The sequence below is a fragment of the Triturus cristatus genome, chromosome 3_2, assembly GCF_964204655.1.
Source record: "Triturus cristatus chromosome 3_2, aTriCri1.1, whole genome shotgun sequence".
Classification (NCBI taxonomy): domain Eukaryota; kingdom Metazoa; phylum Chordata; class Amphibia; order Caudata; family Salamandridae; genus Triturus; species Triturus cristatus.
The window spans coordinates 287,104,750-287,120,889 of NC_140584.1; the positions used below are offsets into that span (position 1 = coordinate 287,104,750).

The 16,140-nt window shown below is 49.7% G+C and overlaps 1 protein-coding gene across 2 annotated transcripts in view; it reads right to left on the minus strand.

Moving 5' to 3' along the window:
• The window catches only part of LOC146857163 (membrane-bound glycerophospholipid O-acyltransferase 2-like), a 151,760-nt gene that overhangs the window by 28,551 nt on the left and 107,069 nt on the right, over positions 1-16,140 (minus strand). For both annotated transcript variants that reach the window (XM_085647652.1, XM_085647653.1), the window contains exon 10: positions 5,628-5,692. In XM_085647652.1, coding sequence (XP_085503778.1) covers positions 5,628-5,692 — 65 coding nt within the window. The remainder of the gene's footprint in view (positions 1-5,627; positions 5,693-16,140) is intronic.

A 16,140-nucleotide genomic window follows, 5' to 3' on the forward strand; every position in this document is an offset into this window, starting at 1 on the left:
CTTTGCAGTGGTGGCTGGCAGGTGACAGTGGCTGGTGCAGGGAAGGCTTAGGGGGGTTAGGAAATTTCAAAAAAGTAAACTTACCTGCTGGCTGCGGTCGATAGCCACTGCCTCTACTTGCAGGAACCAGGAACAGGAAGCACGCAAGCTTCCAGACTCCATGGACCAATAAAAAAAGGTATGATTTACTCTTCCTACTTTAGTTTGCGCAACAGTAGGGAAGGTGTTGGAATTCATTTCCAATACCTTAGCGCCCCCTACAGCAAGTCGTTCTAATGACTTGCGATGTAAAGGTATTGCATATTAACAATGCGGTCATTGTAACGACCCCGTTGTAATACACTGCAAACTAATGACAGCGTTGTAAACACTGTTTTCCGGCCAAACAATCATGTGCACTTTAGGTGTAGCAGCAGCCACTCCTCCTCCCCGACGTCACAGGACCCCAGCCCCGACACGCCCTAACTTGGCAGCAACTGGAATACAAAAAATAAAATGATAATGACTTCTGTTATTTTATTGTTTCCATTGCACTGCTTTAAAGCAGTGGAGCGACACTCCTCCACCTTAGCGGAGGAGCTCCAACTCTCTCTTTGGCACATAACTGTCCTCCTCCACATTGCTACCTATCAGCTTGCATTAGAGAAAGGACAAGGTGGCATATCTAGAAGGTTACCCATATATCATTCTCTGACCTAAGAAGTTTGAACAGCCGCTCAGAAGCTCCAGGGGGAAGAGTAATTTTCTTTGCTCAATTATTTTCACCATATATCAAATGGAGAAAGTGTTCAGCCTAATTACATTTGTCTCAGAGTTCATGCATCCAGATTTTCAAGGCATGGGCACACAGGCCCAATTTTACAGGCCTGAAAATATGGTAGGTAAAATCACATGTGGAGAGGGTGGAAGTGGTAGATGGCCCCAGCCCCTGACTGACCCCTTGTAATGTACAAAGGAAGCATAAGATGCTCTCCTAGCCTGAAGCCAGTATCTCTGCCTCCTGATGCCCTTCCAGCTGAGTGTAATACAAGACCATCACGCTTTCATTTACTGCTGCATCCTAGCAAGTGGTAAATAGAAGCAGATTTGTGCTTGGATTGGGAACTCCATATGCAGATTTGGACTTCATAATGTAAGGGCGGAGCTATGGCTCCTCCCTGCACTCTTCCTTTAATTTATCTAGGCCTGTGGATTGGGTCAGAGTTCAAATGGCTGCCATTAGAGCTGGGTCCTGATGCTGTTAAGTAACAAGCATTTGCAATGCAATAGGTCTCACATTAGTGATAGTTTGAGGCATTGCCGTTGCAAATAATAATGCAACGCCAATTGCTCATACTTTCAGTAATGGAAGACCTAGTGCATTGCAAATGTGTGCGTAGTGAGCCAGGAACCAGCATTGTATGTCTCAGTGCAGTACTGCAAGCTGCTCCTAGAGGTCCCTAGTGAGCAAGGCACCAGCACTGCATGTCTAGGTGCAGTGCTGCAACCTGCTCCTAGAGGTCCCTAGTGAGCATTGCAACAGCACTGCATGTCTAGGTGCAGTACCGCAAGCTGCTCCTAGAGGTCCCTAGTGAGCAAGGCACCAGCACTGCATGTCTACAAAGTTGGAATTATTGGCATTATACATGTCAATATTTTTTACCTAGCCATGTTGCAGGGTTCAGTAGCATATGTGGCCATAAGGAGACCTTTTTTGGTCACATATGGTACTGCACTCTGCAGAAGATATGGTAAATCCACCCTACCCATAATGCATTGCATGCAAGACAGTACTATGAGTACATTCAAATAACTATGTCCATATATACAATTAGTCGCCTTGAAATGTGACAAAAGAATTATTGCATTAATTTTGGATAGGTTGTACTCTGCGTGGAGCTGATGAAGGGAACTTTATTGACGGTCTCATATAAATATGAGATGTTCTAGTGAGTGAAGTAACCACTGCCAGCCTAGCTTAGGACCAAGTGTGTGTCCTGCTTGAAGTCTTTTGAGAAAATAATGGCTTGAAGCTGTGATTAAAAACCTATGGAGTAACAACACATGTAACGGGAGTGTCCTCTTGGGAGGTTACAAGAAGAGACAAGGCGGTACTACAGAGGTACTATTAAGCCTGTTGATCAATGAATAGCCCCCATTTACAAAGGAAAGGGACAGCAGCCAATTAAAAAGATGAGAAGAAAGTGGGCAGAGGTTTTTGCCCATATCCTGAATACTGCAAAAACAACAGTTGATGGACAGAATGCAGAACAATGTCATACATTCACCCCAGTACAGAGATCTGGGCCTAAATCCATCATTTTTTGTTCACCATGCCATTCCAGTTTGAACCCAGCCATATGCAAATCAGTCTTGACCCTGTGCCTCATGGGAACAGTCCAGTCCGAACTGCCAAGTCAGGTCCTCCCTGGACTGGAAACAAGCATTGTAGGACCGGTTTCGGGGTTTCACCCCTCTTCAGCCAGGATAGCTTGATTCCAGTAGCATGGAGATCACGGGACCCACGTCTGGGCATACCCGTCCCACTCGGGGTGACAAATGCAAAAACAACAGTCGATGGATAGAATGCAGAACAATGTCATACATTCACCCCAGTACAGAGATCTGGGCCTAAATCCATCGTTTTTTTGCCCCACCATGCCATTCCACTTTTAATCCAGCCATATGCAAATCAGTCTTGACCCTGTGCCTCATGGGAACAGTCCAGCCCGAACTGCCAAGCCAGGTCCTCCCTGGACTGGAAACAAGCATCCTAGGACCGGTTTCGGGATTTCACCCCTCTTCAGCCAGGATAGCTTGATTCCAGTGGCATGGAGAGCACGGGACCCACGTCTGGGCATACCCGTCCCCCTCAGGGTGACAAATGCAACAAGCATTGGCATAGCCACTAGGTCTTGCCTTTGGGACCTTGTAAGTAAAAAAAAAAAAAATGAAGTGTAAGACTTCACGTTTACATTTACTGCATCGTAAATACGAAGTAAATGTAAACGTGAAGTCTTACACTTAAGTTTTTGTTTTTTTACTTACAAGGTCCCAAAGGCGAGACCTATTGGCTATGTCAATGCTTGTTCCTCTTCGCTCCCACCGACCCACAACCTTCTGTGGGAGTGAGGGTGAGCTGCCTTAGTCACAAGCAGAGGGGCCCACTCAGTATGACACCGTTATTGTGCGCCTGTCGCACGAGGCAGTGGACTGCAAAAACTTCTGGCAGGGTGCAGTGGGCGCCAGCGTCAGAAAGTGGTCAATGCCGCTCAGCGTGTAATTAATAACCGCGAATACAGCCCGCCCGCAGACTGCGTGCTGGCAGGAGCCGGGCGCGCGCTGCCGTCAAACAGAACCGGGAGATGCACGCACAGGCGCCGAGCGAGCTAGGCGCAGCATGTTCCAGGCGCTAGCTCCCACATCCATGGAAAAAATACACACACACAGTGACACTGAGGACGTAAAAGGGGCAGGCACCGCACTGAGGAGAACTGGACACACACACACTGAAATCTGCAGCAGCGAGGGAGGCACATGCACCACACTGACAGGATGACTACTACACAATAAAAACAGCCAGCTAAAAATACACACAGATGGTGAAACATCCAGAACATGTAGTGGCAAACTCCACACTCACAAAAAATGGCACACAACCAGCAAAGTGCAGACACAACATACTGAGAAACACATCCGAATCGTAAAACCACGTTGAAGAACGCACACAACTCTGGTATGTAAACGTATACACTTCAACCAGGAACACACAGCACATGGTGTCAAACACGCAGATTCAGATTCAAAAAGCCCACGCGGCGGAAGATATTACACTGCCCCCCGTGAACACACACATTTTAAAGTTTGCAGGTCACGCAAGCGACAGAAACATAACAGCTGAGACAAGACCGTGTACTGACTCATAGCAGCACACAGATTAGAGGCAAAAATAAACAGTACATGCAGTGAGCACACAGCACTGCCAGCAAGACTTAATATCCAGTAACAGAACATATATGAAAAGCATAACGAGAAAATACTGACAATCGTTAACACACACATTCGAGACGAGACGGTGAATCGAAACGAGTGGTGAGCGCATGGGCGCCATAGCGAGCAATCTGTTTTGAATTATCGCGCACGCATCTGTGCACGATAATTGAAAACAGATGTGGCCTGTGCGAGTAACTGCAAGCAATTGGCCGTGGGCGGAGCAAAGGCGGGACATGCGCCCGCCTTTGCTCAATTGCATGCTGTCTTTCTTAGAAAGACGCACGCAATAGCCAATGGCTTGTCACGAAAGCAAAAAAATTTGCACGTGCGTGTGGTGAGCTTTTCAAAGCCCTGTGCTGATGACAATAAGCCTCGCAGAGCGAGAAACGCATGCGCGCACCAGCGCTAGGTCTGCAAGACCTAAAAACAACAGTTGAGAGACAGAATGCAGAACAATGTCATACATTCACCCCAGTAGAGAGATCTGGGCCTAAATCCATCGTTTCTTTGCTCACCATGTCATTCCAGTTTGAACCCAGCCATATGCAAATCAGTCTTGACCCTGTGCCACATGGGAACAGTCCAGCCCGAACTGCCAAGCCAGGTCCTCCCTGGGCTGGAAACAAGCATCCTAGGACCGATTCCAGTGGCATGGAGCTAAAGAATGATGATGGATTAAACCCAGATCAGTTGACTGGGGGTGAGTGCTTGCAATGTTCAACACTCCGTCCATCATCCCCTTTGGTTTTGCTTTGTTCGCCCTAAGTTGGCAGGGTATGCCCAGACGTGGGTCCCTTGCTCACTTTGCCACTGGATTCAAGCTAGTCTGGCTGATGACGGCTGATTAGCCAGAAACCGGTCCCAGGATGCTTGTTTCCAGTCCAGGAAAGACATGGCTTGGCAGTTCGGGCTGGACTGTTCCCATGAGGCACAGGGTCAGACTGATTTGCATATGGCCATGTCAGAACTGGGGTGGCGGAGTGAGCTAAAGAATGATGATGGATTAAATCCAGATCAGTTGACTGGGGGTGAGTGCTTGCAATGTTTAACACTCCGTCCATCATCCCCTTTGGTTTTGCTACATATCCTGAATACAGCATGTCTCAAAGAGACAGCACAAGCACTGCCTAGGCGAGACCTAAAAAGTTTCGCTGTTCAAAGTTGATGCAGAAAGAAGCTTTCGCTCTGATAAGCACTACGACAATTAGGCCGTATTTTTGTGTGGTTAAATCGGTATTTGATGTGCTTGATTTTATTTAGCACCTTATGATGGGGACTAATTTTCCAGATTTATTTTGGGCTGGGACGCCTGTTGGCAGCTGTGAGCTCTATAAATGTTTTTGATTGATTGATTGATGTCAGATTTCAGCCAAAAGACACATTGAAACACCGCCACCAAACAATCTGACACATAATACGGTAACTAGACAAAACATTAAATTGTAGGTACATCCTAAAGTGCTAGGTAAACAACTTATACAGTTTCAAAAATGATATTCTGCACTTGTGTGATTCTCTAAGTTGGTAAATTAGTTTAACTAGTTTAAGTGCCCGCTGCAGGCATCTGTTTTGTGGCTCAATTTTGTAAAACTTGTAGGCTTCGTATTTTATGATGAACCTGCCACCGCAAGCGGTAAAACCTTGAATGCTCTTACTCTTTCAGCCATGCAGAGGTGTGGATATTCCAGTTGTCGATTAACATTTTCAAGCTTGTAGATGTCTGCAAAAAAAGATATAATTTTAAAAACAAATTATGGAAATATTGACATTTAGGCTATGACACCATCACCAACCAAATACAGGAAGGTGCAATGAGGGCATGTGGTGTACAGGTCAGAGTGAGGGGCAATGTGGAGACATGTGTGTCAACCACTGGAGAGAAGTATGGCCTAGGGTGGGCTTCTCTTCTCTCTGTAACAATCTTTTCCTATGGATGGCTGTCTTTGGGGTTGCCACATCTCTCCATGTCAGTGCACCATCTTGCCAGACCTGAACGCTCATTTAATGTATTAGTGCCTACAGTACCCTTTTTTACTTCGATTGTGCCAATTTGGGAAATGAACGGATGAAAACAGTTTAGGATAGGAAAGCCCAGGACTGGAAGCATGGTGCCCTATCAACATTAAATATTCCAGAAAACATAGGATTGTGCTTTCTGTGGATGAGCTTATAAAAAGTGACTTTAGTCTTTCAGAGTAGGGTTGAAGTTCCTCTCTAACCCCACTTTACCTTCTCAGTTCAGCAGGTAACATTGGAATTTGTCACTATAGCTGACCAAGCTGGCGTATATTGCAAAGATGTTCTCAGTCCTTGTTTATGTAGGGTGCAATGATTTAATGGAAGGAAAACAGGTTTCATTTTGATTAGATACAGGGCTTCATATAGAAAGAAACCGGGGCATGTGTCTATCTTTATCGATGCAAGCTGTACACCTGGAGCTGTGCCGTAAAGCAGCGAAGGTCATGGTATGGAAAAATGTGCTGAACGATTGGAAAATTGAGCAATCCTCCACTCTGGTAATTCATTAAGCCATAAAGTAATTAAGGTAATTAAGAACATTGAAAATTCCATTTTGTCTGCAATATTAGTGGATTATGTATTCAGTGATAAATGGAGTTTTAAATTGTGAATAAGATAGGCCAAGTTTCCTCGAGGACAAAAAGGGCCCGATTCACAGAACTAACTTAAGACAAAATCCTAAACTTACTCCTTTTGGTATTCACAGAACGCATTTAGTAGTAGTAAAGTTAGGATTTTGTCTTAAGTTTGACTTAAGACAGACTTAAGACAGTCTTAAGACAAACTTAAGACAAACTTAGGACAGACTTAAGACAGACTTAAGAAAGACTTAAGAAAGACTTAAGACAAACTTAGGACAGACTTAAGACAAAATCCTAACTTTACTACTACTAAATGCCTTCTGTGAATACCAAAAGTAGTAAGTTTAGGATTTTGTCTTAAGTTAGTTCTGTGAATCGGGCCCAAAATACTCCTGGAGTCTTAGGGTTTGTGTGTGTTGTTCCAGACTTGGCTTAAATAATAACTACTGGCATTGTTCCGCAAATAGTGATGACAAATGACTACATATTTTAGTCAAGTTAAGGCAATTACATCTCCTTAATATTACTTAGTGATGGAATTCTGTTGAGATTAGGCTTCTAAATTGTTGTTTGTGTGTAAGTTTTAAAGCGACAATGTATCATTTTTTATTCCAGCACCATAACCTTAGCAAACTGAGAGTAGGAACATTGGGGGAAATAGTTGAAGAAATTGGAATAAGATTGTTGATAAATTTGAAATTATGCAAAGATCTAACTATGCTGATTTTATTTATAAAATACTTGTCTGATTGTTAGACCTGTCAGCCCTTTGGGTGGTCCCTCCTCATCATTATTTATTTTGTCCCACTTTTGCCTCAAACCCTGTTTGAATTTTTTCCTTTTTGGGAACCACCAGACTTTTTCGTGTTGCTGCAGATTCAGGGAGCCATTTTAGCTACCCCTGAAACTTCTGTCTGAGGGCCTGGAGCACAAAATGGTGGCCACCTGTGACATCACCAGCATCCACTGGAACCTACCAGCACCTTCCAGAACATTCCAGGAGATTCCAGAACTCTGTGACAGTTGGAGACCGTTTAGAATGTTGGGAGGATAAGAGAGGCAGTTGGCAGTTGGAGCTGGCAGTTGGCACCTGACTGGTGAAGAGAGAGGAGCACAACAGTGAAGGAGGAAGGAGTGAAGCAGCAGGGGTGGAAACTTGTGCCTGGAGTGGGGTCCATAAACCCACCCTTGATACTTGTCCCTACTGATGGATCCCAGCCTATAGCCCTGTGTGGGAAGAGGACAGAAAAACTCATCCTAAGGACCTGAACAGCAGGAACAGGCCTTAGAAGCAGAAAGCAGCAAGATCCTGACCTGGAAACTGGTTTCCCTGGAGTCCGGCGTCGAGTAGCCTGAGACCTGGAGCCCGAGGTGGAGAAGCGGCGCTGACTGAAGTAGCAGACGTCGTACCCGGAGCCGCCTGAGGTCGTGAGAGGGCGCCGACGGAGGTCGTGAGGAATACCAGAGGTCGAGGAGGAAGTGAACCGAGGTCGAGCGAGCGGCGTCATCGGAGGAGTGAAGTCCGCCCTCCGGAGTCGTCGGAGACCGAGGTAGAGGAGCACCGGAGGTCGGGAGTGAGGATCGCACTCCGGAGTCGCCCGGAGCCTGTGAGGAGGAGCACCGGAGGTCGGGGGTGAGGATCGCACCCCGGAGTCGCCGGAAGTCGACATCGAGGCCAGGCCGGCCGACGTCATCGGAGCCGAGAGCGCCATCGGACCGGAGCCGCCCGAAGTCGACATCGTGAAGAGACTGCCCGACGCCGTCGAATCGGAGGTCGAGATCGAACCGAGGCCACCGACATCGGACCGGAACCGCCTGCCGGCGTCGTCAAAGAACTGACATTGTGCCGAGGCCGCCGAGACCGAACCGGAACCGCCTCACGGCGTCGACACGACTCCAGCGGCGTCGGAACATCAGAAAAAGGGCAGTAAGTGGAGTAGAGGGCGCCTAAGGCCCTGTGGAGACCTGAGAGACTGCTCTAAGGGGCTAGGGAGGTGCTGAAACCAACCTGACTGTGCAAGGGGTGAACTGGGACTAACCTAGAGAGGTTGTGTGGAGAGAGAAAGCCAGGGCACTGGTATTCCCCCCTTTGATCTACCTCAGATTAGGCCTCAGCCTTGTCCCAGCCAGGGAGTAGCCCCCCTCAAGCCTTCCACAACCCTACAAGCTGTGCCTGGGCCCTATCAGCCCTTAAGAATTGAAGTGTCATCTGATTATATGAGGGTTGCGGTATACTTTTAATTCTTTATTGGGGATACTGTATTTATTGAGTTTTTACCTATTTATTGCTGCACTATATTTATAGGTCCACAGGACTTGATGGTGTACAATATTTATTGGTACAGTATTTATTGCCTCAAAGTATTTAATTGTCTGTATATATTGCACTTGTATTTATGCCCTGTTATTTATGATCACCCCTATTTATTTCATCAAACAGCCAATATTTATTTGACCTGCACTAATTGAAACTTGTATATTGTGATTGACCTATTTATTTTTCCAATCAGCAACTAAGAGAAAAAGATAAAGAAAGAATATTTTCATAATTTTTACGGTGTAGAGTCGTTTTTGGAACGGATGCACGCATGGTTATTGTATGGGTATATTGTATGCTTAGCACTGCGCCTGTTTCCTGACCACTCGAGCCAAGCTACCACAGTGTGTTCCGGAAGACCACCACCACCCCTTCTAGTGTGGGAGTGGGTTTCCAACATAAATTGGTGTTCAGTGGTGGGATAGAGCTGTGCCTACATATACTCAACAATAACTGTGGGTAGTCCATAGGCCTACACCGGGAGTTTTCTCACAGCGGCCTTCCTAATTGTGGGTTTTTGTTTTTTCCAAATTTACTCTGGTGGTGGGAGGAGGTATTATTAAAGGTACCACCCTACATTGTTACTGCACAAAACCTGTCCTCTAACCTGAGTGGGCAAGATGGAATTTGTACTGGAAGACTTAGAAACGTACACTGTGGCCCAACTCAGGGAGTTTTGCCAGCGGGAGGGGGTGTACTGTCCCCCAGGAGCAAAGAAGGGTGCACTCCAAACCAGCTTAAGGGCTTGGGGGGAGGCACGCCGAGAAAGCAAGGCTGAGGAGGAAGACAGGGATGGAGAGCCTGACCCCGAGGGGGCTGAGATGTACCAACCTGAGGTGGGGAACCTGTCAGCAGGGCCCAGGACACTTTCTAGGAAGGGCAGCACTGTCTCTAGTGGGGGCTTATCCGAGGTGGAGTTAGCAGATCGGAGGGAGAAAAGACAGCTCACATGGGACTTAGCAAAGCTGGAGAAGGAGAAGGAGGAACAGAGGATGGCTCATGAGACGGAGAAACAGAAGATGGCTCATGAGATAAGACTGAAAGAGATAGAGCTTCAGATCTTAAGAATTGGGGCACCAACTGTTCCTAATGGTGGCAGCAAAGACCAAGAAATCACCAGGGAATCCAAACCTTACCTGCCAAAGGACATAGTAGCTAGCTATGGGGCGGGTGACGACATCGCCAAGTGGCTAGCAGCCTATGAGGTCTCGTTGAGGGCCCATGGGGTTCCAGTGAAGTATTGGGGAGGAGGATTGTATAGGTACATGCCTCCAGCTGGTAGGGATGCTTTATTGGCCCTCGAAGAGGATGAGCAGACCCACTACCCCACCATGAAACTGGCGCTCATCAGAAAGTTTGGACTAACACCTGAAAAGTACAGACAGAAGTTCAGGGGTAGTCACAAACTGGGCACACAGAATTGGGTGGACTTCCTGGACTATGCAAAGAAGGCACTGGAAGGTTGGATTCAGGGCAGTGAAGTAAGGAACTACGAGGAGCTGTTTGACCTAGTACTGAAGGAACACCTACTCGAGAAATGTTTCCCTGAACTGCGGCAACACCTGGTGGATAGCAAGCTGACCAGCCCCCGGAAGCTTGCTGAGGAGGCGGACATTTGGGCTAGTACCCGGGTGTCCACAAGGGGGACTGGAGGGGATACTCAAAAGGCCGGACAGGGCGCCCCCCAGAAGAAAGAAGGAGGGGAAAAGAAAAAGGAGTTCTCCAAAGGCCCCCAAAATAACTTCCAAGGGAAGGGAACAGGATTCACCTCTAAGGCTAACCCACCCAGAAACCCTAATCCTGGCCAGAGCCAGCAGCCAAGGGTTGTCCATTGCTACGAGTGCGGTGGCGTTGGACACTATAAAGGAGATCCGAAGTGTCAGAAACGATCACCCCCTCCCACTGGAGGAAAGCCCCCCGGAGTAGCTAGTGTAGTGCTCGGGGAGGAGATGCCCTTAACTAAGGGAAGGGAGTGGGCGGGTGTCACTCTAGTGTCCCTGGGAGAACGGGAGATGGTTCCTAAGATCCAGGTGCCCGCAAATACCGCAAAGTATGGGCAGTGGATCACCATCAACGGCCAAAGAGGGGAGGCTCTGAGAGACACAGGAGCCAGTATGACTATGGTGCGTAGCCAGCTGGTGTCTCCAGAGCAGGTAATTCCCGATGTACTCCACCCAGCCGCGATGGCTGACGGCAGAACAGGCCACTATCCCGTGGCCGAGGTTCCCTTTGAATGGGGGGGGGTTGCAGGTTCACTTCGAGTTGCCGTAAGCCCTGCCGTGCCAGTCGATTGTCTGCTGGGGAATGACATGGAGCACAACGCTTGGAAGGAGGTGGAATACCGGACTCACACCGAGATGCTGGGTACACCTGACTGGGCCTGTGTTAGCACAAGGTCCGAGACTACCCGAAGAGGGAGTTCATTCCGGCTGGAGCCTGGAACAAAGGCCCAGCCAGCTGCCAGTCAAGGGAAGAACCGAGGACAGGAGGAGCCTGCCTCGGCGTCTCCACCCCGTAGGACGGATAGGCCACCGGAGGTGGTGGGCCAGGAGTCTGCGGAGGGGGACGTTACCAACCTGGAGGACTTACCCATCCCGGCCGAGTGGCACGTGGAGGGAGGCCCGTCCAGGGAGGAATTCTGCCAGGGCCAGAGGGAGTGCCCTACCCTTGAGGGGCTGAGGCGACAGGCCGAAGCCCAGGCAGCAGGGAACGTTGAAGGGAACTACAGTGTTTACTGGGAGGATGGCCTCCTCTACAGTGAACCCAAGGCACCCCTACATGGATCGTCACGAGCCTTGGTAGTCCCTCAACGTTATCGAGCCTTCCTTTTGGAGTTGGCTCACGAGATACCATTGGCAGGACACCTGGGGCAAGACAAGACCTTCGCCCGTCTTGTCCCACACTTTTATTGGCCTCAGATGAAAGTGTCGTCCGATACCTACTGCCGGACATGTGTGTCTTGCCAAGCCAGTGGGAAAACAGGGGTGAAGCTGAAAGCTCCCCTGGAACCACTTCCTGTCGTTAGCACCCCCTTTGAAAGGGTGGGCATCGACATTGTGGGTCCATTAGATCCACCGACTACAGCTGGTCACAGGTTTATCCTGGTTCTGGTGGATCATGCCACACGGTACCCAGAGGCAATACCTCTGAGGACCATAACAGCACCTGTTGTGGCTAGGGCCCTGATGGGAATCTTTACCCGAGTGGGTTTTCCCAAGGAAGTTGTGTCCGACAGGGGGACCAACTTCATGTCAGCATATATGCGGGCAATGTGGAAGGAGTGTGGAGTGACCTACCGGTTCACAACTCCTTACCACCCCCAGACCAATGGTCTGGTGGAGAGGTTTAACAAAACCTTAAAAGGCATGATCAGAAGTCTGCCTGAAAGCCTGCGGAGGAAATGGGACGTCCTCCTACCCTGTTTACTTTTTTCATACAGGGAAGTGCCACAGAAGGGAGTGGGCTTCAGCCCCTTCGAGCTTCTGTATGGGCACCCTGTACGCGGACCTCTTAACCTGGTGAGAGACGGCCGGGAAAGAACTCCCAGAAAGCTCCCCCAGGATGTGGTGAGCTACATGCTGGCCTTCCGGAGCCAAATGGCTAAGTTGTGGAAGCAAGCTTCTGACAACTTGGAAGCCAGCCAAGCAGTGATGAAGGCGTGGTATGACCACAACGCTCACCCGGTGGAGTTGGAGCCTGGCCAGAAGGTGTGGGTGATCGAACCAGGAGAGCTTAGTGCCCTCCAGGATCGCTGGTCAGGACCCTTTGAGGTGTTGGAGAAGAAGGGTAAGGCTACCTACTTGGTGGACCTGAAGACCCCTCGTCAGCCCCTGCGGGTGCTGCATGCCAACCGCCTCAAACCCCACCACGAGAGGCCCGAAGTCATCTTGATGATGGTGACTGACGGAGGAGAGGACGTGGAAAGCGAGCCTCTCCCTGATCTGTTTGCGTCTCAGGAAAAGGATGGGTCGGTGGAGGGAGTGATTCTCTCCCCATCTCTAACTCCTGAACAGCAGGAGGACTGTCGCCAGGCCCTGGGGCAGTACTCTGCGTTGTTCTCCCTTGTCCCGGGTAGGACTCACCTGTGCGTCCATGACGTGGACACAGGAGACAGCCCACCTGTGAAGTCCAAGATCTACCGGATGTCAGACAAGGTGAAGGCCAGCATTCATAGTGAAGTCACTAAGATGCTGGAGCTAGGAGTGATTGAACCTTCTAGCAGCCCCTGGTCCAGTCCGGTGGTGTTAGTACCGAAAGCTGCACCACCGGGTGCCCAACCAGAACTGAGGTTCTGTGTGGACTACCGGGGACTGAATTCAGTGACAAAGACTGATGCACATCCGATCCCTAGGGCGGATGAATTAATTGACCGGCTGGGAGCTGCCCAATATTTAAGTACCTTTGACCTTACTTCAGGGTACTGGCAGATCTCTTTGACTGATGGAGCAAGGGAAAGGTCAGCCTTCTCCACGCCCAATGGCCACTACCAGTTCTGTGTGATGCCCTTTGGGCTCAAGAACGCACCTGCCACGTTTCAGCGCCTGGTAAACCAGATCCTCACCGGAATGGAGAGTTTCTCTGCTGCTTATCTGGATGACATAGCCGTCTTCAGTAACAGCTGGGAGGATCACTTGCGTCACCTGCAAGCTGTTCTCCAGGCCCTGAGACAAGCTGGATTGACGATCAAGGCCAGCAAGTGCCAGATCGGGCAGGGGTCGGTAGTGTACCTTGGACACTTGGTGGGTAGGGGAACGGTGCAACCCCTCCAGGCGAAGATCGAGGCCATCATGGCCTGGGAACCCCCCAAGACACAGACTGAGGTCCGAGCATTTTTGGGCCTCACGGGATACTATCGCCGCTTCGTGAAGGGGTACGGTACCATCGTAGCCCCTCTCACGGAGCTCACGTCCAAGAAACAACCTCGACGGGTAGTCTGGACGGAGGCTTGTCAGCAAGCCTTTGAGAGATTGAAGAAAGCCATGTGCGAGGCCCCGGTCTTAAGGGCCCCAGACTTTTCCAAGAAGTTCATTGTCCAGACAGATGCATCAGAACATGGCATTGGGGCAGTGTTATCGCAACTCAACGAAGAGGGTCTGGATCAACCCGTGGTCTTCCTATCCAGGAGACTACTTCCCAGGGAACAGAAGTGGAGTGCAATAGAGCGTGAAGCCTTTGCAGTGGTATGGGCTCTGAAGAAGTTGCGGCCATACCTGTTTGGCTCGCACTTCCTAGTTCAGACCGACCACCGACCCCTTCGTTGGCTGATGCAAATGAAGGGGGAGAATCCCAAGTTGTTGAGGTGGTCTATTTCCCTACAGGGGATGGACTTTCAGGTGGAACATCGGCCTGGAGTGGACCACGCCAATGCAGACGGTCTCTCAAGGTATTTCCGCCTTAGTGATGAGAACTCCCAAGGGGTTGGGTAGCTCTCCCCACTTTCAGCTGGGGGGGACGCGTGTTAGACCTGTCAGCCCTTTGGGTGGTCCCTCCTCATCATTATTTATTTTGTCCCACTTTTGCCTCAAACCCTGTTTGAATTTTTTCCTTTTTGGGAACCACCAGACTTTTTCGTGTTGCTGCAGATTCAGGGAGCCATTTTAGCTACCCCTGAAACTTCTGTCTGAGGGCCTGGAGCACAAAATGGTGGCCACCTGTGACATCACCAGCATCCACTGGAACCTACCAGCACCTTCCAGAACATTCCAGGAGATTCCAGAACTCTGTGACAGTTGGAGACCGTTTAGAATGTTGGGAGGATAAGAGAGGCAGTTGGCAGTTGGAGCTGGCAGTTGGCACCTGACTGGTGAAGAGAGAGGAGCACAACAGTGAAGGAGGAAGGAGTGAAGCAGCAGGGGTGGAAACTTGTGCCTGGAGTGGGGTCCATAAACCCACCCTTGATACTTGTCCCTACTGATGGATCCCAGCCTATAGCCCTGTGTGGGAAGAGGACAGAAAAACTCATCCTAAGGACCTGAACAGCAGGAACAGGCCTTAGAAGCAGAAAGCAGCAAGATCCTGACCTGGAAACTGGTTTCCCTGGAGTCCGGCGTCGAGTAGCCTGAGACCTGGAGCCCGAGGTGGAGAAGCGGCGCTGACTGAAGTAGCAGACGTCGTACCCGGAGCCGCCTGAGGTCGTGAGAGGGCGCCGACGGAGGTCGTGAGGAATACCAGAGGTCGAGGAGGAAGTGAACCGAGGTCGAGCGAGCGGCGTCATCGGAGGAGTGAAGTCCGCCCTCCGGAGTCGTCGGAGACCGAGGTAGAGGAGCACCGGAGGTCGGGAGTGAGGATCGCACTCCGGAGTCGCCCGGAGCCTGTGAGGAGGAGCACCGGAGGTCGGGGGTGAGGATCGCACCCCGGAGTCGCCGGAAGTCGACATCGAGGCCAGGCCGGCCGACGTCATCGGAGCCGAGAGCGCCATCGGACCGGAGCCGCCCGAAGTCGACATCGTGAAGAGACTGCCCGACGCCGTCGAATCGGAGGTCGAGATCGAACCGAGGCCACCGACATCGGACCGGAACCGCCTGCCGGCGTCGTCAAAGAACTGACATTGTGCCGAGGCCGCCGAGACCGAACCGGAACCGCCTCACGGCGTCGACACGACTCCAGCGGCGTCGGAACATCAGAAAAAGGGCAGTAAGTGGAGTAGAGGGCGCCTAAGGCCCTGTGGAGACCTGAGAGACTGCTCTAAGGGGCTAGGGAGGTGCTGAAACCAACCTGACTGTGCAAGGGGTGAACTGGGACTAACCTAGAGAGGTTGTGTGGAGAGAGAAAGCCAGGGCACTGGTATTCCCCCCTTTGATCTACCTCAGATTAGGCCTCAGCCTTGTCCCAGCCAGGGAGTAGCCCCCCTCAAGCCTTCCACAACCCTACAAGCTGTGCCTGGGCCCTATCAGCCCTTAAGAATTGAAGTGTCATCTGATTATATGAGGGTTGCGGTATACTTTTAATTCTTTATTGGGGATACTGTATTTATTGAGTTTTTACCTATTTATTGCTGCACTATATTTATAGGTCCACAGGACTTGATGGTGTACAATATTTATTGGTACAGTATTTATTGCCTCAAAGTATTTAATTGTCTGTATATATTGCACTTGTATTTATGCCCTGTTATTTATGATCACCCCTATTTATTTCATCAAACAGCCAATATTTATTTGACCTGCACTAATTGAAACTTGTATATTGTGATTGACCTATTTATTTTTCCAATCAGCAACTAAGAGAAAAAGATAAAGAAAGAATATTTTC